Source organism: Python bivittatus, unplaced genomic scaffold, assembly GCF_059951505.1.
Source record: "Python bivittatus isolate LINGU-HERP-01145 unplaced genomic scaffold, Pbiv_v1 ctg000200_np1212, whole genome shotgun sequence".
Lineage (NCBI taxonomy): Eukaryota > Metazoa > Chordata > Lepidosauria > Squamata > Pythonidae > Python > Python bivittatus.
The window spans coordinates 13,494,395-13,519,944 of NW_028277040.1; the positions used below are offsets into that span (position 1 = coordinate 13,494,395).

At 38.8% G+C, this 25,550-nt stretch overlaps 1 protein-coding gene across 1 annotated transcript in view; it reads right to left on the reverse strand.

Moving 5' to 3' along the window:
* Positions 1-25,550, reverse strand: part of ANKAR (ankyrin and armadillo repeat containing) — a 38,915-nt gene that overhangs the window by 461 nt on the left and 12,904 nt on the right. The window contains exons 9-22 of the mRNA XM_088135819.1: positions 24,649-24,857; positions 22,609-22,713; positions 21,093-21,337; positions 19,976-20,144; positions 18,777-19,018; positions 18,066-18,219; positions 17,797-17,958; positions 16,326-16,432; positions 14,796-14,918; positions 9,906-10,064; positions 8,705-8,822; positions 6,879-6,988; positions 4,592-4,788; positions 3,522-3,568 (exon numbers count right to left, since the gene is read on the reverse strand). Coding sequence (XP_087991945.1) covers positions 3,522-3,568; positions 4,592-4,788; positions 6,879-6,988; positions 8,705-8,822; positions 9,906-10,064; positions 14,796-14,918; positions 16,326-16,432; positions 17,797-17,958; positions 18,066-18,219; positions 18,777-19,018; positions 19,976-20,144; positions 21,093-21,337; positions 22,609-22,713; positions 24,649-24,857 — 2,147 coding nt within the window. The remainder of the gene's footprint in view (positions 1-3,521; positions 3,569-4,591; positions 4,789-6,878; positions 6,989-8,704; positions 8,823-9,905; positions 10,065-14,795; positions 14,919-16,325; positions 16,433-17,796; positions 17,959-18,065; positions 18,220-18,776; positions 19,019-19,975; positions 20,145-21,092; positions 21,338-22,608; positions 22,714-24,648; positions 24,858-25,550) is intronic.

Genomic DNA, 25,550 nt, shown 5'->3' on the forward strand with positions numbered 1-25,550 from the left:
TGCAGCATGAGTTTGACTACTTGTGGGCTGGATCCTTATTCCACCTGACTCATTTGAACAGCTAGAGGTGGGGTGACTGGAGCTGCACTGCACTGGAGAATGGTCCCTGCCACCTTGAAAAAGGTGGTGGTGGATGCCCTCCTGATAAGGCCATCTTTTAATCCAGCCATGCTACCCATTTATTGTCTCGCCTCCAACCTTCCCTTTTGGGGGGGAAGTATGTGGAGAAGATAGTTGGTTTGCAGTTGCAGAGGGCCCTCAGGGAAGCCGATTATCAGACCCAGATATGAAATAGAAGCAGCGTTGGTCACTCTTGTGGAGGGAACCTGGATATGGGAGTGCAAGCCTCCTGATTGTTTTAGATCTGTTTTTCAAACTTGGCAACTTTAAGATGTGTGGGTTTCAACTCCTAGAATTCCCCAACCAGCATGGGAATTGTAGTCCACACATCTTAAAGTTGCCAAGGTTGAGAAACACTGTTTTAGATCTTCCAATAGCGTACAGTACCATCAATTGCAGCATCCTTCTGGATTGCCTATGATAATTGGGAGTTAAGGTATAGTGGTTCTGCTCCTTCCTAAGTGTGCAGTTCAGTCATTGTTAATGGGGAAGAAATGCTTAGGCTTGAGGTCACTCCAATCTGGGGTGCCATGGGGCTCAGTGCTCTCTACCCATTGTTTAACATCTGTAGGAAGCCACTGATGGGAGAAGTCATCAATCAGTTTGGGATGAGGTGTCATCGATTTGCGGATGTTACCCAGCTATGCATTTCCACCTGGATTGAACAAGAGATGCTGTAGATGCTCTGATCTGGTATATGCAGGCTATAAGGATTTGGAAAGGAAGAAATGGACTGAAATGTAATCCCAGCAACATCTGTGACTGTCCAAAATTCTACACATTTTCTGATCACTTCTAGCTCTGAATACAGTTGTACTCCCCTAGAAAGAGCAGGTCCCTGACTTGTGGGTCCTCCAGAACTCAGCTCCTCCTAGGATAGCAGGTGGAATCTGTGATTGGGTGGAGGGTAGCTTTCCCCAAATTTGACTACTAGATCAGTTGGAGTAGTTTCTGGAGCAGGGGGCCTTAGCAGTGGTCACCCAACCCTTATTATTTTGAAATTGAACTGTTGCAATGTGTTTTACATAGGGCTATCCTTGAAGATTACTTGGAAACTTCAAGTGGGACAAAATGTGGTAGCGTCAACCCTTCAAGGTTGTCCATCAGGAAACAGACTCCACAAGAAGACTCCAACTAAACTATAAAGAGAGAGGTTTTTTAAATAGAATCTCAGAAGTTTTTTTCCTTCCCTCTCTCTTACACCCCAGTGAGTCAGGGAGGGGCCAGTCTGAGTCTCTTCCTAATAATACCTCCTTTCCCAGCACTTAAGAACTGCTTCTGCCCTTTTCTCTTTTTTTGTAATGGTTTCTGAATACTTCCCTGAAGGATAGGCAACCCATAAATTAGCAAATAAGAGCCACGTTAGTAGTGTAAAACCAATACTGCAGGTGCTATGTTGGACTCTGATTAGTTTTGGAGTGCAATTCATAGTGCTACTTATTGACTGTAAAGCCTTGAACTTGGGTCCAGGTTACCCGTGGGAGCACCAACTCCAGAAAGAAGGAAGTTACCCTATTCAGATCAGCATATGAGGGGTTGTTTCCCTCTCCTTGGCAAATTAAGGTGGGTTTGGCCCAGGAGCAGGTCTTTTCTTCAGCTGCTCCATCACTGCAATTTACTGCCCTGGGAGATCAGTAACGTTCTAATGTTTCTTCACTTACAAAGCAACTATCTGGCTTTCTAAGAGCATTTGGAGATTTAAAAAAAATGTGCAGGATTGGTTTTAAATCTTTATTTATCTAATGTTATTTTCAAGCTTTTGTTACTATATTATGGATTGAATATTATTGTCAGATTTTTTATTCAGTTCTGTTAAAAGAATTACAGTAAAGAGAATGAAAAAGCAACATGCACATAAATGTGTTGAGTTATTTAGGAACCTGGAACTGAATAGTAAATGATTATGTCTTTGTTGTACATAATTAATACATTTAAACCAAATTATTGTCAGGGTTGATGTTTTTATAATCTGATATAAATCTTTGGAGCAGAACAGAATACAAGTGTTAGCAAATAAATAACATATCTTAGGTTTTAAGCTAGAATATGAAAAAATACTCTGTTTCAGTGATACAGAAGTTATTAAGGGCAGTGTCTGGATTTCAAGGTGACATGAAAACCATTTCTGTTTGTTTGCCTTTTGAACTGCACACTAGGTAGGAGGAGCACCTGCCCACAGGAATCGTTCACTGAGGGTTCCTATGCAGCTGCCTCTGCCCGGTGCTACAACTTTCATTTCATTCTACAATGAGGCTTTAACATAGACTTCCCCGGTATCAGTGGCATCTCTTGTAAAGTTTCATGGTAATGTTGAGGAAGTCCTTTTCAAGGGAGAGATTAGCCATGGGTGGAGGAAATAATACCCCTCAAAAACCACTCTTCCTGATATCAATAGAAGGTATTTTTAAACCCCATTATAGCATGGGTGGCAGCCTGGATTGAGAGCAGGTTCATAAGGGGGAAAGGAAAGTTAATTTACCATGCCCAAGTCTGCAACCGCCTCTCAAAAAAATTGCCCCCAATCAACATTGACATTTATGCAAGCTATTTTCTCCACTTGTTTCTGACCTTTGGGGACATTTTGGTGACTGAATGGTATTCAGGTATGTTTGAATGAATCTACTAAAGTGCATTAGGGGATGCAGTGGCTTAGTCCCATATGCCTTCATCTCTAGTGGATAAGCAGCTGCTGATAATATTTATCCTGCTCCAGTATGAACCCAAGTTCATAAAAAATTTCCACTACTGTTATATTCCTATTGAAAGTCATCTTGCTCTCAAAAATGCTGCCGTGTGACATGTTGGGCTGTTTTTCAGGAAGAATGCAAAGGATTGGAGATCTATTCCTGGCTGCTTACTAATAACACTAAACCTTATAGCTGTTTAATGCTTATTAGGACTGCACAGCACTTCAGACTCAATTCTAGGAACATGCTTCAGAGTACTGGAGGGTACCATTTACTTGCAAGTCTTTAAACCAACCATGTCTTTGCCAAGGGCACACGTAGGGAGCAGCAATACAGTCCTGAGAACAGATGCAGCTGTTCTACTTTATAGTACACAGGTTTCCATCATTCTTGAAACAGTCCTATTCATAAGAACAGGCTTCACAGATGCCTCTGGTTTCCATGTATGCCTTTTTCAGCCCCTTTAAAGTGGCTGTCTCATCAAGCTCATGAGCCTTCAAGAATAACAGTTTGAATTACAAGAAATTCCTGGTGGAAGGCAACACTAGAAGGCTACCCACATCTCTGGGCTACATGTGTATGAGATGGTTTTTTGCAGATAATATCTGCCCACTCTACATAAATCTGTCTGGATCAGGTTGCATGTTTAACTTCCTCTACATTTTGTGTGGTAACCAAATGCTTCCTTGATTTGTGTAGTTAGGCATAAATTACCTCGTATGTGTACAGGGACAGCAGGAGGTCCTCCATTTATCTCCAAGCTGAAAATAAAAACCAACTATTAAGTTAGGATGCAAATAATTGCTAAGTACTTCTATAAACTACTTTCACTAAAGTTCAGAAACCACTCTTAAAATAGTTTGAGAATCCTGCTAACCATTCTTTTTTTTTTTCCATTTAACAATTAAACCTAGTATAACTATTCTGTGTTCCTAAACTGATAAGTTTATTTTCACTGAACTTCTCCATTGTCTACAGCTTGATTCAGCTGACAGTGATGTCTCAATAAATGTGCAGGCTTCAGGTTTCTTGTTTTGCCTACTTTAATAGTTGGCTACTCTTTGCCTTAAATTTGACAATGAACCCATGATGGCAAGTTTACGAATGCATGGTTTATGAATGCTGAACACTCACATTATTTATGGGAATATTTAACCTCATTCCAGACTTGACATCTCAGGCCTTCTAGTATGCTGTACTCAATAAGATACAATACATTAACTGGATTTATGCAACTTGTTGAAGATAACTGTTGCTGTTCAATAACATTTAATTTAAAAATACCATATTTTCCTAATAAAGAAGTTCAAAACAATTCTCAAAACACTATATTAGTTTTAAAAATGCTATAAAACCCCAAAAGGGGTGCACAGCAAATGGAAAAAGAAAATATGGTTCAATCCAGTAACTTCAGCATGGTCTTCTCTCAGGCAAGCATAAAAGGTTTGAAACCTGAAAGCTATATAGAACTGCTTTCTAAAACGTTTAAAGGTCATCTGGCAAAAATCCAAGGGTTTTTGTTCTGGAATAAAGTCCTACTTCCAGCTGGAAATAGACTTTCACCAGGTTCATATCAGGGCACTCAGTGTATATAAATGAAAATCTTTCTCATTTTCTCAGCCTTGGGGTAAAGCCTCAAGCCTCCATATTTGGAAGGTTTTGTGTATTTCCCAAACATCCACGTGATTCATCCTTTTGTATAGAAATCGTAAAATATATTTTATTCCAAAACTGATGTGCACAATATACTAAAACCTCACTAAAAGTTTAAATACTATTGATACCTGAGAGATGGGAGCCCAACTTTTTTCTGTCTCTTAAATTCCTTTACAAAGTCTGAATTTATTTTTGCATCTCTGCTGAGATTTATTATTAGTTTTTTGAACAACTTGGGCTTATTCCTACATTGCACCAATAGATGGCGATATGCAGTTCGGTTAAATGTTAGGTAGCCCAGAGCACATGCCACAGCTGTACGAACCTGGAAGAGAAAAGACATCTACGTTGCAGGGATGCAGTTTATTAATGTTGTTTAGGAATCGGATTATTTTACAATAAAGAACAACAACAGTAAAGCAACAGAACTATGAAAACTAAAATAAAAGCTCTGGATTGTCCTGAAGAAATTCCCTGGCAGAAAACATGACTTGTATATCACTTCTGTCCACTGTTTGGATCTATCTTTCCCTGTTGCCCAATTTTGTGCCTGCATAGGCTCCATCTACCTGTGCGCCTGAAAGATTGTTTTAATTTCTTTTTAGCTTAATTTAAACACATTTTTAATCTCTGAGAATTTGATTCCCTTATGGAGTCATTTGATCTCATTTCACTTCATTTAACTAGCAAAACGATTGAGTAAAAAATGTCTTTTCTTTGGCAGTGGGGAAACTTTTCTGGTGTGTAAATTCCACAGAGCCACAGGCAAAAACATCTTCTCTCATCTGAGATCAGCATATAATCTTAAAATCGATATTCTTGTTAAACATACTTAATCAGATCTGAAGTATTCCTGCAAAGGTAGGCAGCTTGATGCCAGCGCTTATCAGCCCAGTTGGCATGGCCAATGTCAAAGGGCTGAAGGATCTGGGAGGAACTATCCTGTATTACCAGGATTAGACTTGTTTTTCACAAACTGCTGTTTGTCCATGGATTCATGTTTCTCAGTACTTCATACCATCTAACTTTATAGGAAGAGCTGTTAAATGGTTGTAGCATAGATTGCTCCAGTTGAGGGGCACAGGATCCTTTGAGGATACAACGTTTCTATCAGGAAACGAAAACAAGGCAAACGTGTCTTCATCGAATTGCATATGCTGAGAAGCAAATTTCATTTTAAAAAATCTAATGTGGTCAGAATCTTGACAAACCTATTTGGATGTACAATAAGCTGTTAATGGGTCATAAAAGCTGTTAAATTTCACTTTTTTTTTTTTAAATAGAACTTTAATTGCAGAAGTTGTAATATGCCAGTTCAATTAAATTTGTCTGATTGAGACTAAGGAATAGGAATGTTTTAGGAGATAAAAAATCAATATAGTTTGGAAAACTGGGGGCAGCAGCTTTCCCCAGTTTCATAGATTTAACTGGGATCACAAATTGGAGGTGGTTAGTAACCTGATCCTATGATAGATATGGTTTTATTATCTTTATATATCTCTGCATCTCTATGCAGATAGAAATATCTTTTTCAATCTCTGAAAATACAGCTTGTGGGGGAAGATGATGGCAGTATTTGATACCATCCAAGAATCAAAGAACACGCTCCAATATAGGTAGTCCTCGCTTAACAACTTCTTGTTTAGCAATTGTCCAAACTTATGGTGCTGAATGAGTGGTACTTATGACTGGTCCTCGTAGTTGCAGCTGTCGCAGCATCCCCGTGGTCACGTGATTGTGATCGGGGAGCTTGGTGACTGGCTTGCAATTACGATGTCACAATGTCCCACGGTCATGTGATCACCATTTGCAGCCTGTGATGATCATGTGACTTCGTGCTTAAAGACAGTGCGGAATTCGTTTAACAACAGCAACCAAAACTGCTGTCACTAAGCAGAGTGGTCATGTGACATTGTGCTTTACGACCGCATCATTTAGCAATGGAAATTCTGGCCCCAATTACCTATGTTAACTGAGGACTACCTGTAAAAAAAAAAAGAAAAGAAAACAAGTCACCTGTATTTGGTTACAACAATAGCAATTAAAATGTTTTTAAGATAATAAAACTTCAGGGAACACTAAAGTCGGTCAATGTTTATTTGACTTCAAAGACCATCTTGATAAAAATTTTATAACATCACCATTGACACATGTATGTGTGAGTTTGTGTGTACTGTATAACACTTTTGATGGACTGGGGTGAGTAGGATATCTGAAAATTAGAGTCTAAAAATACCAAAGCCACTACAGGTCCAACAAAACAAAGATGATCTAAGAGCTCAGAGTGAAATGGATGTATCATGGTCCAAGACAAACAGTCTTGCATGATGTGGTGCTCCATTCACATCAAGTGGGGGGAGAGATCCTGGTCTCAACTGATCAGTAAGAAAACACTTCAGAATTTTAAATTCCTACCTCTTCTTCCTTTGCATATAAATGATAACAAAGACGTTGGACAGTTCCCAAGCTTGTGATTGCTTCTGGAATGCCTGCCCTTGTGTGGGCCAAGCTAGCTAATAATTTTCCTAGGGGGAAAAATGGAATTAAAGCATAAGTGCTTGTGAATTGTGCAAATAAATTATACCTAACACACTTCAGTAGAACTAGAACTGCTAAAGTATTCAGACCAGGGTTTCTCAAATTGTGACCCAGAACGCCCTCCCTCTCTCCTGAGGGTCACAGGTCACTTAGAATGGGTTTGATCTTAAGTTTTTAAAAACTCTGCCTAGCACAGACAGAGTGGAAAACTGTCAAAATATGATCTGGACTTTGCTTCTGGCTTTGCCTGCATTAGCCTACTGGGCAGTTGTGGAACCACAATGCTTCAGAACACCTGTAAGATATAGATTAGCATTTCATTATTAAAAGTGGCTTTTTTATTTCCTGCCCAACTTTAAACTCAATGAAATAATTATTTTTACTCATGGGAATTACACAAATTCATTTATCATTTAATGGAGTTCCAGCATTGCAAAGTCTGAGAAACTCTGTATCAGTCAATTGTGGTTTCCTAAATATTTTAATAAAAGAAACAAGACTTTAATATAGCTCTATTTTCATTATTTCTATTTCTCTATTTTTTGTATGCTCAGCTAGGTGAAAAGATAAATATGGTTGAATCTGATTAACCACCTCCGTACTGCGGCTGAAAAAATGCACAGATGCATCTATGAAGTGATCAAGAACTAAACTTGACTAAAAGAAGTCTTTATCTTTGCTTACTTTAAGGACGTTCTCCAGAAAATTAATTGTGATATAAGTTTTAGTGGATTATCAGCCATATTATTACTTTAGTGACATAACTCAGGCATCAGCAAAACAAATGTGCTTATATTTATGTGTAGGCTTTACTTCTAAATATCAGAAATGAAAAAGGATCCAGACTGTTGTTGTTACATTATTATGTGAATTTTGTTAATATAGTCCAATTAACTATTTTCTATTAACTGCCTGAAGCACCAAAAATTAACTTTTTCTACCACCATCCTTTTTCTCCTAGGAATTCTCCCCTTCCCTACCCTGAAGTTGCTATTTAGCCCCAAAGGTGGCAGATAGTATCCTTTGGCTGAAGGGGGAAGGGAAAAAAAGAAGGGAGAGAGTTAAATACCACATTGGTTATTATTTAAAAAGAAAAAAAAACTGAGCATGAGGATAGCATGTTTTACATCATATCTAGTATAGTCTAGATCAGGGTCTCTTAAACTTTTTCCTCTCAGGACCCCCTCCTCCTTTTAAAAATTATGGAGGACCCCAAAAGAGCTTTTGTTTGTATGGGTTATATTTACTGATACTCACCATATTAAAAATTAAAATTGAAGCATTCACGGCTGCTACTGCTTCTCACAATTGTTTGATAGGATTTTAATATTGTACTATTTTTCAACATAGGCTGGCAAATAATTTTGATTTTGAGGACCCCGAGAGGGTGTTGGGGGACTCCCAGGGATCCTAGGACCACACTTAAAGAAGCACTGATCTAAATAGTGGTCTTTAATTTCTTCTTCCCTTCATATTTCTTTCAAAGTCAGTGTGGAGTGAAGTTTTCCTCTGTACATGTGAACACTTAATTGTGCGAAGCCTTCTCAGGCGGTCTGTTCAAGAAGGATATAGCGGCCACTTTGGTGATGACCAGCCTTGTTTCCTTCATTAAATCATAGTGATCACTCACTCTTAGGCACAGCATTGATATTGCACAGTATTTTAGTATTTTATACACATTTCTTCTTTTACAGAATTGTTACCTGTTAACACTAGAGTGGCTGGTTTTTCTGAACACAATAGGTCAACCAAGATAGAAATTCCTCTTGCAGACAAACTAACCTGATCCATATCAATTATAATTCTTGCTAGTACTACAATCTGAAATTGAAGATACATTTTGACACATTTTGACACAACAGATAAAACAGGTTTCCTGTAATTTTGCATTTTTTCCATTTCATATTTTTCACAATATAGTAGTCTAATCACTTTGGTGCCAGTATTAAATATACACAGTACTTGGAACCTACTTTATAATTACAGACTCATAGTAGTACGAGAAAAATATTTGTGTTAGCTAAGGTTGCAGACAAAACACATTATCATCATTATCATCCCCTTCCTCATTTTGGCTTACTGGAATATTCCCATATTCATTATGCTGCAAATTTATACATACTTACCTTGGAATAAATCTCACAGAATTTAGTGAAGTTTAATTCTGTATGGACGTGTATAAGATTGCAGCATAACAAGATAAAACCCCACCATTCCTCTAGTAAAAGGGCTCAAAGTATCTAATAATAGCTAAGAACAAACCAGGAATGGGGGGGGGGGGAACGTCAAAATGTCCTCAAGGTATTAATTAATCTCATAGAAGTATCTGAAGAGGTTTGAATCAGCCATCAAACTCCTCAAAGACTTCCTGAAGAATTAAGATTTTAACAGACTAGCAAAATGTAGAAATGAGCCAGTCATAAAAGGTTCCCTGTCAAGTGTTTTTTCCAAAACTTTGGCGCAGTGACAGAAAGACCCCCACTTCTCATCACATCCAGCTACTGCAGTTCCTGCGGCAGACCATTCAAACAGAGTGCCCCACCCCAGATCAGTTCAGTGCCCACCCCGATCAATTTAGCTTGTCTCAATCTATGGAAAGCCTTCTACTACAGAAAGTTGTTTTAGAAAGGCTTTCTACTGCATTTTACATCATCATCAGTCATTGACCAGGTTTGTAGGAACTTATAGGACTTAACAGTCTGAAATTTCCAGAGAGCAGTGTTTAGGAAAGCTGGTCATAATCTGTCCATATTCAGATATTGTGGAAGTCTACTCTTTTAGATTCCAACAGAAGACAGAGAAGTCCAAGTTCTTCATGGCAAACTCCATTCTTAAAAATTGCTTATTCATAACTGTGCAGAAATAATTCTGAACAAACTATTCACGTAATACCTAGTTTTGTACCTGAAAGGCAGCCATTGCTCTATCAGTCTCTACATCTGAGACCAGAAAAGGTCCAAATACATGCATTGATATTGGTCCAGCTTCTAAAATCAGTACCTGCTGGGTGGGATTATTGTAAGCAAAAATTGCTATAGCGTATCCTGCTCGTAAACGGATATCCTTAAAACAATAAGAAAATAGTAACATGTAAAAGTTGTTCACATTAAGATACTGAGGTATTTCAAACAAACCAATCCACCATATGTACTTTTAATTCCAGAGGAGTTAGAAGGAGTTAATTTCCTTTTTTATACTATTCATTTAAAGTTTTGATATTCCTTTCTTCATCTGGAAGGACACTCAGGACAACGTAAGTAAGTTGACAGTAAGTTCCTGTCTTCAGAATTACAAGGTATTACAGGAAAAGATGGGAGGCAAAGAGAAAAAGAAGATAATTAACTGGAGAAACAAAGAGCAAAATCTTTTTTTTTTTTTTTTGCTTACCTAAAGTACTTACAGATTTGTTGTGGAATAAGTTTGAGTAAATGCACAAGTGTTTGCATGTAGAAAGAGAAAAGTGGGAATTAAAAAAAAGAAAAAGAAAATCCAAAGACCAAGAAATATAAAAGCTACTTTGAAGAGTCAAATAAAAATGATCTCTAATAAAAAGAAAAGGAGATGCAGTCTGAGTGAATGTTATCTGTTCTCAAATGTTATTAAATTGGCAAGAGAACATCCATTTATATAAAATGTGCATGGTTACTTCCAATACATGTGGATATTTAATTGTCATTACTTACAGAGATGCCTAAACAGAACACGGAAGATTGTGTGCAAATTTAATTATTCACTTAAGTGGGGTTTTTTTTGTTTTTTTGCATGAAAGGGGGCCACGTGGACATTATAACACTGACCTAGTAAGTTAATTCTGGGTCTAGCAAAACATTTCCAGGTTTATGTAGGATTAAATTTACTCCCCCACATTAGCCATGTCATCTAAACATCACATCTCAATTAATTGTTCTATTTTGCCTAGAAAAAAATGTCAGGTTGAAACACCAGGGCTGCAAGTCTTGTGCTACAAAACTGGGGATGACCATTCGAGGCAGAAGAGAGAGATGGAAAATGTAACACTTTGTTCCCATCTAGTGGTCATCTGGCGATTGGCACCCCAGATCTAATAGCCTTTATCCAACGAGCCTTTATCCATCAAATGTATTTTCTAGTTGTTGATTGACTGCAAGGCCCAAACAAGCCATCCCTTCCTGCAAATTACTACTTACAGCTAGTAATTACTCCAGGGAGATAAAACCCTCACTGGAGCTTCTCGCATCCACGTTCTGAATAGATTCACACACACACTCCTCTAGGTTTTCAAATGTACACAAACAACGATATTTCAATTAGAGATTTAGCTATGACATCAAACAAGACAGGTACCCCTCTAGGAAAGATGCCAGAGGATGCAATGCTTCCCTAGGCCAGATTATCCCACTGATGTCAGCCATAGCCATCACCTGTTTTAATATCTAGAGAGTGCCTGTAAGGACGATATCTGGCCATCTTACCATCTATTTCCAGAGAGAAAATGAAATCATCCTCATTCACACAAGATGGCAAGCACACAATAGGAGTTGTGCCAGTCCTTTCCCACCAGATGGAAGTCTCACAGGCACACCACAGCATCACCAGTACCAGAGTATAAAGACAACCCAGATCCTACAGAAAATCTCAGTCTTGATACAGTATGCCCCAGTCCACATCCAAATATAAGTAAGCACTAGATCATGGGGGGAAATTAAGGCATCCATTCTCATCACCAATCTTCACAGAACATGGTGTCCAATCTGGGCACCTTCTCTTTCCAGTCCATATCCAATACAAGCAAGACTCTATGTTTCAGAAGAGATGAGATAAAACATAGGATACTGCAGAGACTACTAGTCTCATCACAAAGCTACCAGTGAAAAAAGGCAACAGTTAACTTGAAAAAATATGAAGAAGGAAACTATAATTACCTATATCACTTAAAAAAATGAACACAAAGGATTTAAGCTTCACCTTCCAACAGTACAAAGACAGGTGATCAGGATGAATAAGACATTCAAGGAGGTCACCATGCACAACAGGTTAGCAGGAATACTTCAAGAAGCATGTCTTTCTACAATGATCTGGTTACTTTTCTGCTGTAGTGGAGGGACATAGTTCCAGAATACGGAGCTGTCAATAGGATCTTTCTGAAATAGAAGGGCCATCATCACAGTGTCTTCCAAGGCCACATCAAGGAAAAAAACATTAATCCCACTGTGGCCATCTCTCAAAAGAAACTCAAGGCAGGAACAAAAAACAACAACAACACTGATCGATCCCAAGTTCATCTAGGAGATCCCAGAGTTGACTAGGCATTCTGATATCTACTGCTGCCATCAGTAACCCAAGAGACAAACAGGAGCAGCTTGGTGTCAAAAAGATGATTACCAATTTCCATCAAGAGCCTCATAAATAGGGCAATTCATTTGCAGGTCACTGTTTCACCTCCATATTCTTGATACTTGCATAACAGCAAATCCCAACCACCACAGCCTGTTCACTAGATGTACTCAACCCAAATGAAAAAGAAGAGGAGGAAAGTGACCTCACAAATACCCCAGAGAGAAATTGAAAGACATGAGCTATTGCTGATGCTTTTGGTGGCTCCCTTGACCTCCTTGAAAATCCATTACATACTGCTATTTCAGATGACAGCAGATGACTGATGCCTGAATTCACAGCCTCTGAGAAGAAGGTGACGACAAAGAAGGTAATAGAAGAATCTACAGTCTGAAGTTCTGTCTTGGTGTACGAAGTATGATCCTCAAATGGGTCACCCATTTCTACAGTAGTGACCATGCTGACTTCACTAGATAGTGGTAGAAGTATAGGAGGGACCGAGTAATTTGGAAGGAGGAGTCAAAGAACACGGGCCTCTGCTCAGGATGGACTAGAAGGAGATCCCAGACTTAAGTTCCAAAAAGAACCATTCATTCAATTTATGCAAGAAAGACATGGATTAAAAGATGAGTTTGGGATAGGTGCCCAAATGATGAATTAGCAGGTGTCCTCTAATACTGAGGATAGAGAGAGAACATTCCAAAAAACAAGCTTTACCACTGGAAAGCTCTTCTGGGAGTGAGTGCAAGATGACACTTGATGCCACCAGCAATAGGACTCCTTGGATGTGCTTAATGATTGCGCAGACTTAGAATGGGGAATGTATTCTGTGAGATAGCTTGATCCCAAGTTGCAGAGGAGTTTATATTACAATACCAAAACGTCTTTAAAGCTGCCTTGATAGCTAATTGGTAGCCAGCGCAGGTACTTCAGCAATCAGCGCATATGTAATATGGGGATAACCTAGTACCCCATTAGCAACTTGGCCCATGCACCCTACAGCAGCTACAGCTTCCAGGTCTATATATAAGGATAGTCCTGCACAAAGTGCATTACAGTAATTTATTTATTTATACATTCGATTTATTCTCCGCCCATCTCCCCCCAGTGGGGAACTCTGGGCGGCTCACAAAGTATATAATCCTAACAGTGACTAACAATTCTTATAATTACAAATCTACAGTGCTATATATATATTACACTATGTGACCAGCAGTGGTCGTTAGGGGGTCAGCCGGGCTTTTCCTCCTCTGTAGATCTGCTCGTATTGATCATCGCTCGTGCCAGTTGCATTCAGAGTTCAGTCCAGCACCAGTATTTTGCTTCCCCACGCAGCACCACCGGTTCCTCCCATCTAGATGGGAGTCCCCATTTATCTACTCGCAGATGGAATTGCTTTCGAACTGCTGGGTGAGCAGAAGCTGGGACGAGTGATGGGAGCTCACCCCGTCCTGCGGAGCCGGGCCCAAACCGCTGGAGTGCCAACCATTTCTGACCGGCAAACTCCAGCATCATTAAGCCCTGCACCACCACGTCCCTATTTTAAATTAAATTAATAGATTAAATTAAATTAAATTAAATTAAATTAAATTAAATTAAATTAAATTAAATTAAATTAAAACATGCATATGGGCAGCAACAGTTAAATTACTCTTGTCCAGGAAAGAGCATAGCTGGTAAGCCAACTAAAGATAATACAAGGTGCTCCTATCCACAGAGGTGACCTACAGTAAATCTCTAATGATAATGACTCTAGCAGCATGCCTAAACTATGTACAGTACCTGTTTCTTTTGGATGAGTTTCACCTTATTTAAAACAGGTAGGCTTCCCAACTCCTGTATCTGAGGACTCTCACCCACAAGATCTCTATCGCATGAGAATTCAGCCTCATTTTATTGCCTCACATTCAACTCATCATTGCATTCAGACACTGGTTGTCAGATGTTTTGAATAAGTAGAGCTGGGTGTCATCAGCATATTGATGGCCTCTCATCCCCAAGCTCCTGATGGCCCGTTCAGCAGCATTGGATAGATATTAAAGCAGTGGGATAAGTTAGTGCCTTTTGGCATCCCATAGTACAACTGCCAGGGTGCCAAGGCCCTGTCATTATTCTCTGAAAATGTCCCTGCAAGTATGAGTAGCATCACAGTAGAACAGTGTCTTCAAAGTGCATCTCGTGGAGATGATTCAAAAGGATACTATGGTCAATAACATCAAAAACTAATGAGAAATCCAAAAATCTCAGTAGAATCCTACTCCCTCTGTCCCTTTCCCAAAGAATGTCATCCACTAGTGTGATCAAGGCCAATTCTGTCTTTCATCAAAACTAAAAGTGGGTGTTTTGTGATCTGAGCTAACTCCCACCATTTTTGTGCACCCTCAAAATTCCAAATGTATCCACAGCCCAAAATGCTGAAGACTCCTAATTTAATACATGATTTTATATTTGGAGTACTATGTATTTTACTGGAGTCATTACCTTATCTGGTGCATAAAGAAGGTTAAGGACATCCGAATAACAAAAACCTTCTTTCTCTTGTAATATAGTCTGCAGATTACTATTCTTTAAAACAATACAGGCCAAGGAAAATGCAACTTCAACCTAAAAATGAAGTAGAATGGGAAAAAATAAAAATTGAATCATGATACCTTATGAGGAGTGGGAAAAAAACCCCCTACAACTCGTTATGGCTTCAGGAAATCTACCCTCAATGCCTAAGAATACCTTCTTCAGGGAAGGAAAGATCCCCTTTCTCTCTCCAAAATTAGTGCTACTAGATCTCAGTTGCAAATGTCTAGATTACTTTTAGACCACAGCAAAAAGTTAAAATCGTATCTGCTATTTATTGGTTGTCCAGAGTTTTGCAGCCCAGATCTGGTACTGTAATCCTGACAGAGCCTGCCCTCTACATTTTTTCTCAGCTTTTTGTATCATTAAGTTTTAGAAGAAAATAACAAAAGGAATTGCACAGTATAGGCATGAAGAATACTATAAAACTTAAAACTAAAGGCAAACATCTTTCTATGGGTTTAAAAACTTTCTTCTTTTCAAATCCCCAAATCTGTGGGGTTTTCTCCTGTTTATCCTAAATATCATGCAAACAGTTCTAAGTAACAAAGTATACATGCATGGACGAAAAATGCACAGGTATAACATATAACGTTTGCTAAATGTGCAAATAACAAATACATCTCACTGAATACTTCTAAGATCCTTCTATCACAGGATCTAATATTCTTTAACAGTCCTTCTCTCTATATATGTATACATGTGCAAATGTGATTTGCGACTCCAGCGTTGGGGTGAAGTAGAGGGCCCACTAGGCCAGGACTGATCATGGTCTTGATCCATCCTAGGGTTTCAAGGGGGGCCACTTCTAGGAAACACTGTCTCCCTCTCCATGGCATTGTGTCATTATGATGTAATGAGTATCCACTCCTGCTCCCAAGAAGTTAACTATTAGTTGTGAAGGCACTGCCCACTTGATTTTACTTGTTTTTGTGGTAGCCATATATACCTCATCCTTTAGCTTCATTCCTAGAGACTGAAATAATATTAATATATTATTCCATCATTACAATTAATTCTGATATTACGGCAAAATCAAACACAAGTTCTTAAGAATGAAGTTCTAATTATCTAATGTGGTAGGCTATTTATTAGCAGCTAGAGTCTTCAGCGTTCTGCAAATGTACAGTATTTTCTTTCATATTACTCAGTGAAGTGGAACTATCAAAGCCCCTCAAGAAATACAGGTAGTCCTCGTTTAGCAGTCACAATTGGGACTGGCAACTTGGTCGTTATGTGAAGCAGTTGCTAAGTGAAACTGCAACAATGCTTATGATTTTACGTCAGCTTTCCTTTGCTTTACAGACCAGAGAAGGTCGTAAATGTGAAGACTGGTTGTAAAGTTACTTTTTCATCACTGCGGATGGTTGCTGTCCGAGGCATTCGCTAAATGAGGACTACCTGTAGCTTAGACCTGTAAGACAAATACTTAAAACCCACCTTTATCTGGAGGGATGGATGAGCTTTAAGTAAATGAACAAGTATTGGCAAGGCCCCCTCATCCAATACATTCTCTTGACTGACTGGGTTGCTTATATTAGCTTCACCTACAAGTTTGATGTCAGGCAAAGAGACCCATACAAAAGATCCATACAAATAAGAGAAGGAGGAAAAAAATGGAATGTTAGCACAAGCAAATTATGACCCTGTAACTGTTCTTTACTTTTAAGCAAGCATATGCTCCAAGCACTAGCTCAAATCAAAGGAAAGTCCTCATGAAGCAAGGACTAGCAGAGTTTGGGTCCAGAAAACAGGCGTGCTTTTCTGCCCAAGTATCAACAGTATATAACACAGCCAGTTTGGTGTCGTGGTTAAGGCACCAGGCTAGAATCCAGGTGGGAGACCGTGAGTTTTAGTCCTGCCTCAGGCACCAAGCCAGCTGGGTGACCTTGGGCCAGTCCCTCTCTCAGCCTTAGGAAGAAGCAGGCAAGGGCAAACCACTTCCCAAAAACCTTGGCAAGAAAACTGCAAGGACTTGTCCAGGCAGTCGCCAGGAGTCAAGATTGACTCAAAGGCAGATAGATAGATAGATAGATAGATAGATAGATAGATAGATAGATAGATAGATAGATAGATAGATAGATACTCACAACCCCTCAAATTAGGAAACATAATCTTGTGGGAAGTAGAATTAGGATTACTTACAATGTTTTAAAGTGCTGGATGAAGTGATTTTTAAATTCCCAGGCATTAAAAAAATATTTTAGTACATTTAGAACTTACCATTATTTTTGTTACTGGTTTTAGTTTGACATTACTATCAGTTGCACTGCTTTTACCCTGCAAAGAAGGTTTTATTCTGGTTTCCTTATTATACTCTGGTGGCATCTCTGGCTTAAAAAAAAGGCCAGAGAGCAGATTAAGGGAGAATGCTGTGGCTGACATTGTGGAAAGCTCCAGTCAGAGTACCATAGATAGTTCTGGGATTGAAGGATATATGGACTGACTAATCTGATATAAAGCAATACTGTCTATTCTGAAGACATTGCTGGAAATGATTGTAATAAGGTCTATTCTTGGGTAAGATATTTTGCAAAAACAGGACTGAATAAAAATTGCTAGCAGTAGTGACTTGTGATGACTTCTTTAGACTTGCTTTTTTTGTAGCTCACCAAACTACAAACACCTTGTACCAGGAAATTCAGAAAAAGAGTGAACTACATCCTGATTGGGCTGTATTTGGCTTTGTGAGTTGCAAACTGTGCAGATCTAGGATTGCAACTGTTTTGATAAAGGCATCTGTTTTGTGAGAAGGGTTGCTGTTATGGGGGAAATGGACTGCTACAGCCCTCAAATCTGTCCAATGCTGCGTAATATTAAGAATACTCTTTCCTAGGGCCTTCTATGGTTTTTACTCAAAAGCTTTAACATTCTGTTATACTTTGGGGACAACAGAAAAGAAACTACCTACCGACACACATTGTGCCTAAGGCTTTGATGACACTGAGGAGGGTGCCTTCTGCTATCCTTCCACTTCTTAACAGCCGGACCAAAGGGGCAATTCCATTCCCTTCGCATATTTGGTTCTGGTGAATTTCACTGTCCTTGCTAAGAGCTATGACAGCTTCTCCTCCTTCCAAAACACCAACATAACAGATACATTTAAGAATTTTTGAGCTCCTATGTGAGTTTTTTTTTAATGTGTTTGTTGTTGCAGAAACATAATAAACAGTGACTTACCAACACACTGCATTTTATCAGAGGGCGATAGAAGCATATCTATAATTAAATTGTATCCAATCTGTTCTGCCATGAATTTCTGCTGCTTCAAGGTTTGACCTGCTAGGGCCCACAGAGTTGCAGCCCCCTGTTCTCTCACCTTCAAGTGAAAGGCCTGGAAGGTGGATCAAAGCAAAAGTGCTGTACATGAAAGCGCACAAGCACAAGCAAACCTACTATATAGGAAGAGTATTGATGCTTTTGAACTTTGGTGTTGGAGAAGACTCCTGAGAATACCACGGGCAGCCAAGAAAACAAGCCAATGGGCCATCAAACAAATCAACCCACGGTTCTCACTCGAGGCACAAATGACCAGGCTCAAATTGTCCTACTTCGGACACATTATGCAAAGACCCAGCTCTCTGGAGAAGGCTCTCATGCTGGGAAAGGTGGAAAGAAAGAGAAGAATAGGAGGACCAGCAGGAAGGTGGATGGACTCAGTTACAGTGGTACTGGGTACACTGTTTAGAGAGCTGAAGGATCAGGTTAGGGACAGATCATCATCGGGGAAATCTATCCATGTGGTCTCTAAGCGTTGACAATGACTTGATGGCACGTTGTCGTCATCATTATCATCATCATCATCATCATCATCATCATCATCATCATCATCATCATCCTTTATACAATGACTTGGGTAAGACAACCCGCTAAGAAAAATTAAACACTTGCCTTCAAGAGCTTCAAAAGGAACTTGGTCACAGATCTGGATAGAAATCTCATCTGGATAAGAGAGTTCCCTTCGCAGAGTGCCTCAATTGCCATTGCTCCTTTCACCTGGACACTGATTTTCCTTCCTCTAAGAAGCTCAACCAGAGGATCAATGGCATTTGCCCCCACAATGGCATTCTGCATTTCCATATTCCCACGAGAAATTTCTGCAATTACTGCTGATGCCACTGCCACTAGGACATCTTTAAGCAGAAAAAATTATATATATATATACATACACACAATAATAAAAGCCAGATACATGTAGAATCTGCTTCAATCTTTTTAACAACTCCCATTACTTATAGTAATGGCAATTTACAGATTAAAGATTTCTTTTTGAATGATAATTTACTTCTCTGTTCAGTAATAAATTGAACAGCAGTCACCTCAAAATCATCAATGAATCCCTAAAGGGCAATCACTATTATGTATGGTTTTGAAATAATCATTTACTGTATACCCTTCATCTAATCTCAGTATATAACAAGAAGTTATAGCAGTTTATCCTCTTTGTATGGTATCAATGTATCGGGAGCATATGTTTTCGATCTTCATGGAAAAATGAAAATATTTTCAGAAATAAATAAACACACACTCATGCATATGTGCAGTAAGAGGTATAAACTGTAGATGTTAGATTTTAAAATGTTAACGCATATCCTTTTATCTTGTTCTTTACTATACCTATTTCCTGACATAATAATTATACTAGGATGCCTGACAAAGAATTTGTTGCTGTATTTAGATAATGATGTTACATTTTTTTCCCTTCATAATATTTAAAACCAGTTTTCTTGAGCTTGTAAAAGCAAGATATCCCTTAATGGGACATACAAATAAATCAGTGTTTCTCAACCTTGGCAACTTTAATACATGTGGACTTCAACTCCCATGCTGGCTGGGGAATTCTGGGAGTTGAAGTCCACATGTCTTAAAGTTGCCAAGGTTGAGAAACACTGAAATAAATGATAGAACCAGGGATGGGAAGGCAAAAGATTCCTAGTAAATATTAGAGAAGAGATACTACTGGTGAAATGGATGTCTTCCCCTTCAACTCCCATCACACCAGAAATAAAATGCTCCAGAACGTTAAATAATCAGTAAGCCAAGTAAATCCCTTAAAACCTATTATCTAATTCTGCTGTTTTTGTTTTTACCTGAATCTGAACTTAAGAAGTGGACAAGTTGTTCAATGCCCATAATTTCTTTCACTTTCAACTGATTGTCTTTATTATTCATGCATAACATTCGGATACAGTTTATTACATTCACAAGCAGATCTTGTAAGTGATATTGCAATAGATTGATGAGAGCAGGAAATGCACCCTACATTAAAAAAAAATATGTGAGATAGACAAAAATAGTAGGATTAATTAAAAACCAAACAATACAATGGGCTGAATCCAACAAAAAGTTCCATTGTTACTGTGAGTCTTTTGATCCAGTAAAGCTTTTTCACTGGCTGAAGAGGGGGAAGGCAATCTTTCCCAATTTTCTCCCTCTTTCCACAGTTCTTGGTATCTCCTGGAATATGGCAGGGAGGGGAGTAGGGTTTGGGCTACCTTGCTGAGCCTTGATGGCTCAGTGGGATGAAAAGAGGGGAAAAATCAGTAATGATTGCTTTCCCTTTCTCCAGCAGCAGAAACGTTCTAACAGAACTCTAGCATAATAAAAACTCTGGATTCAACTCAGTATGTTAGTTTTCTATTAAGCATGGTTTACAAAACAGAAACCACCATCAAGACTGCATGGTTCTAACTCTGAGGATACTTCTTTCCTCCTTCAGCTCATCAGCGTCATGGTTAATTTCTTTTCAGATTCATCAGTGTTTTTGTTTAGTCTAAAGGTGTGACTTAAACATTTGATATCCTAAGTCAAACAAAATCCTAGTTATCAGGATTAACCTTAACCACAATTAAAATTAGTTCAAAATGCAGCTCAGCTATCATTAATGGTGGGGCAGAAATTCATTTCAGAGACCAGTGCAGAGAGGAAGAGTTACATTCAACAGGCTTGTTCCTGATTTCTCAAGCCAGCCAACAAAAAGAGGGCCACAGCCATATGTCTGCAATGTGCAAGTAGAACTCAGAAGTGGCCAAATCCATACAGACAGGCCTCTACTTTGTAAAACTTGTAAAAATCAAACAAGTCTGAAAAAGTCACAAATAATAAAAGGTGCCTGGATTATCATGGAAAAGCATGCCCATCTTCTTCTTCTTCTTCTAATCAATTTATTAAAGAAGGGTAGCCACAAAAGAGAGCAATTAGATTTACCAGTTCAGCAATGATGACCTGATTATTATCCAGCTGGGCAATATCATATAAAACAACTACACAACGAGACAGCAGTTCAGGTTCATCCGTAGCCAAGAGCTTAATTAACACGGAAATGCCTCCAGATTCTACGAAGGCTCTGGCAATTGGATCATGGGTGGAGATGTTACTCAGCACTCCCACAGTGATGCACTCCAATTTGATGTCTTCGCTCTTCAATAAGCTGATTAATGAGGGTATAGTACCTGTCACCAAGAACAAAAATAACTGACCAGTTACAGACACTTGCACAAATGCAACATGCTGTGAATCTCTCCAAGTTTCTGACTTTAGATGACAACAGCAGAGGGTGAAGTTGAATTCATTTGATAAGAATTTCTGAGCAACTGAGAAAAACAGAAAAAAGTGCAGTGGAACCACAAGGGGGGGGGCGACCGACTCTATGGAATTTAGCCTATAGATGGACAGTGGTCAGCAAAACTGCGTGTCTGAATGTTACAGTGCATCTTTTAGGAACCCTGGCTTCAGTGGGAATGGGATGTTGTTTGGCTCTGCTTGAGGCTGTAAAATGTGGGGGAGTGGGGACAAGGCTTCTACTAATAGCCTTCATCTCTCCCCACATCCTAATAGCAATGAGCTTAAAACATCCAAAATAACAGAACAGGGTTGCCATGGCTACATCCCTATGACCTGTACTGTTCAGTACTGGAGCCGAAGCTGAAGCAGATCTACTGATTTTATCCATGAAGAATCTATGAAAAATCATGTGAATTTTTCACAATGAGCAACTGACTATTCCAGCTCCCCAAATCTACCAACTTGGTGAAAGAGATGCTGAACAATATAGCAAAGGAATGCTAGTAAGCTTTGAAATGGCCCTCAATCTTTGCCCAGAGTTGTCTCAAAAATGCCTCTACTTGTGTTCCAGCTGCTTCATTGCTTGCAACACTCTGGTAATTTAAAGAACTGATCTGGCTCTGCAAGTGGGAAGACAACATTTAACAGAAATAGTGACAACTATCTGGTCCATCTCCATATTCTACTTATCAGGGAGAACTTCCTTCATATCACTAGGAAACAAAGTGGAAATCATTTCAAGTCTGTTCAGGAAACCATCTTTGTACATAAGGCAATTTGGTTGGGTTATTTTAACTGACCCCCCATTCCTGCAAAGAATCTAGGAATTTAAATTGCCTAGGAAGAGGATAACAGAGTCACATGAAGCTCCCCTACATCACATCACCAGTTTCATTCAAACAAAACACCAAATCTAACATGTATGTTTCATGTATGGTTATGGATCCTTGGTCATAATGGAGAACATTAAATCCTGAGCTACAACTTACCGGGGAAACTCAGCATCTACATTAAAATGCCCTAGGACAAGAACCTTAGGTAACCAAACGCCATGCCAACTATCTCAGTAAGACAGACTGTTGGGCTGTTCATTATCCTTAAAATAACTTGTAGCAGAAAAAATGACAAATATAAACATATAGTACACATGATATCTCACCTGCCTGCAATATACACTTCCAGTAATGTTCTTTGGCAAGACAAAGTACTTCTAAACACTGTATTGCCATTTTTTTCCTGTTATAGGATTCACAATTCAGCATACCTGTTAAGAATTTTAAAAAAAATCTATTAACATTTAATGATTGCACTAAAGGTGGCAAACCACATGCTTTTGCCTTAATTCCAATTTACAACACTCATTCTCTTTGTAGTCTAACAGGAAAATTAACGTTGAATAAAAGGCTTGTGATTCTCTTAGGACAGGGGCTGCCCAACTGTGGGTTGGATTGAGGAAGGAATTCACATATTTTGGAGGATTCTGCACACAAAGCAGCGTCACTATCAAAATTTGCTTCTGCTCTAGCTGGACAAACTAGCAGCTTATTCAAGCAAAGCTTGGAGTAAATCTTGACAGGGTTGTACTATAGCTTTGGGTTGCAAGCCTTATGGCATGTGCACCCAAAGAGCGCCATCAAGTATTTCGTTCTCCTTTGCCTGAGTAAGCCAGAAAGACAATCAAGGTTTTCCAGAAGTAAGAGCAAATATTGATCCAAAATCAACAGGGAAATAGAAGTAAGGGTGGCTGTATCAAAAATAATACCGAGATTTTTGGAGTTTTGCAAAAGTAAGGAAGTTCATAATTCCCATTAAAATATGGTTTTAAATTTGGTTGGTTTATTGTTTATTTCAAAATGAAAGGTTTGATTTTATAATGCTGGAAGGTTCTTTAAAAGTTTTATTTGATATACAGATTCTTTTCCATATTAAAAGTAAATGATATATTTATTTCTTGCCTAATCCAAAGCCTATTAGGTTTGTCTGTGAGGTCACACAAACATACTTATAATTTTTGGAGTCATGACACCAAAAACTTTGAGAAATCATTTTACTTGATATTGTTATAGTCCTGTGTTGCCACCAAATGGTAATCCAGGATTCGTGGTTTGGTGCATCTGCCCTGCACCCTTAACATACTCCTGCCCTATGGCTCCTGTTGGCTTGATTCTAAGCCATTTTAAGAAAATGCTGTCCAATCAGGCAACAGCTTGCAAAAAATTCAGTTGTGATAGCAAGCTACGGGTCCTCCCATTGGACAATTCCTCTGCTGTTGTGCTCTCCCACCTTTCCTTTCTGGAAACATCAATGACCAATTGCCTTCCTTCACATGGAGAGGTTTTACTGGACACACACACACACGGATGGATGAATATGTATACATACAACAAAGTTAATGCTTTAAAATGCACATATATGCATGCTGACAACAAGCTTTAAAATAATAAAAAAACATTTCTTGCTGCCTTGCTGTCTGTAGCATCTTCTAGAGCTACCTTTAAGAACGGTGCTGCTATAGTGCACCTGATTTGGAAGCTACGGTGAAGCATTTTTACCTCAGTTGACTGGAGAAATGATGAGCAATGTGTCAGTCAAGTTATTAAAAAAGGGGGAGGGGGGAAACCCAGTGGAAAAAGAGAGAGCTGAGGGAAAGAAAAATATGAAAGAAATCCAAACATGTTCTTGGTAGGTTTCAAATCAGGCAAGGTATAGTATTGCAGCACTTTTCTTACAGGGGGTTCTAGAAGACCACCGCCTCAGAGACTATGGCATCCACTGACTGAGTTGGAGATGTTCCTGCCTCTGGAAAGTAGCCAAAGTGCAAAAAACAGTACTTTGAAAGAACAGCGGAAAATGGAGGCTGCTTTCATGATGGGTAAGACATGAGTACAGAATGACATTGTCTGTTCCTGCTATCCAAAAATGGTTGCTGGCTTGTATTGGCAATGGGGCAACCTGGCAGTAGGGATAAGTCCTCTGCAACTTTATCTTTGTTGAGTAGGTATCTCTCACCAGCTGCTGTAACATCTCCCCAGAATGACTTTTATCACATCACCCCCATGTTGTCACCAAAAGAGATCCTTAGTCATACCAGAGAAGGGGAACATGAATCTGGCATATGAATTATGTACTGCCTAATCCCAGCCCCAAAAGTTTGTAGTGATTTAATCAGAATCATTTTATTAGTGTATACAGCACTTACCAACAAGAGTTTCCCAAACTGGGAGATCAGGATTATTTAGCTCAATTAGATGCTTTAAAACTTCTGTGTGGAAGTTCAGCACGGCTAAATGAATTATGTTATTTCCTTCACCATCTTTTTTTAGCCAGTTGGCTTTCAGAGAAAACAAATACTCAATTGTATCTAGTGCTCCAGATACAGCTGCAAGCAAGAGTGGTGTGGAATGATATCTATTGATAGAAAAAGAACAAAACACTGTGATATGAAACAAAACAAACCTAAAGAAATACAGTGGATTTTATTTCATATACTTAAACTTAATGGAAGCCTAAGTAAACAAACTTACATTGCATATTTCTATATTGATAAGTAAGCTCTAACGAGGTCACTGAGACTAGCTATCAGATGAGATCCAACATTGTGGTTAACTATAAAAACTATACCAAGACTCAAGGGCAAGTATCATCTATGTTAAGGGATTGGAGCTAAACTGTTAGCCTCCTTACAGAAATAGCAATTGAGCAGAATTTCATGTTCTTTGTAAAAAAAAATTATGTTTCTATTTCTATTCTAATAGAAATATTGCATTCTTATCTGATCTTCCTAGGATTTATTAAATCAAGATGCCAAGCTAGATTAAATTTGCACACAATAAGATATGGGAAATTGACTCAATCACTTCCGCTCAACAAAGGCACAGGCAATCTTGCAGGGGAATGTGATATATCTCGCCTCTGGAATCAAGGACAAAACATGAAGTCTGGCCAAGGCAAACACCTTTCTGCAACTACATTCCAGCCAAAAAAGAACAGTTTTAAAGGAGTAGTATGGGGCATTACTTAAGGGGAAAGTAAGAGGGGGAGGTAAAATAGCATTCCAATAAAAATAATGCTTTGTAACTGGTTATGGTTTCCAATGGCCAT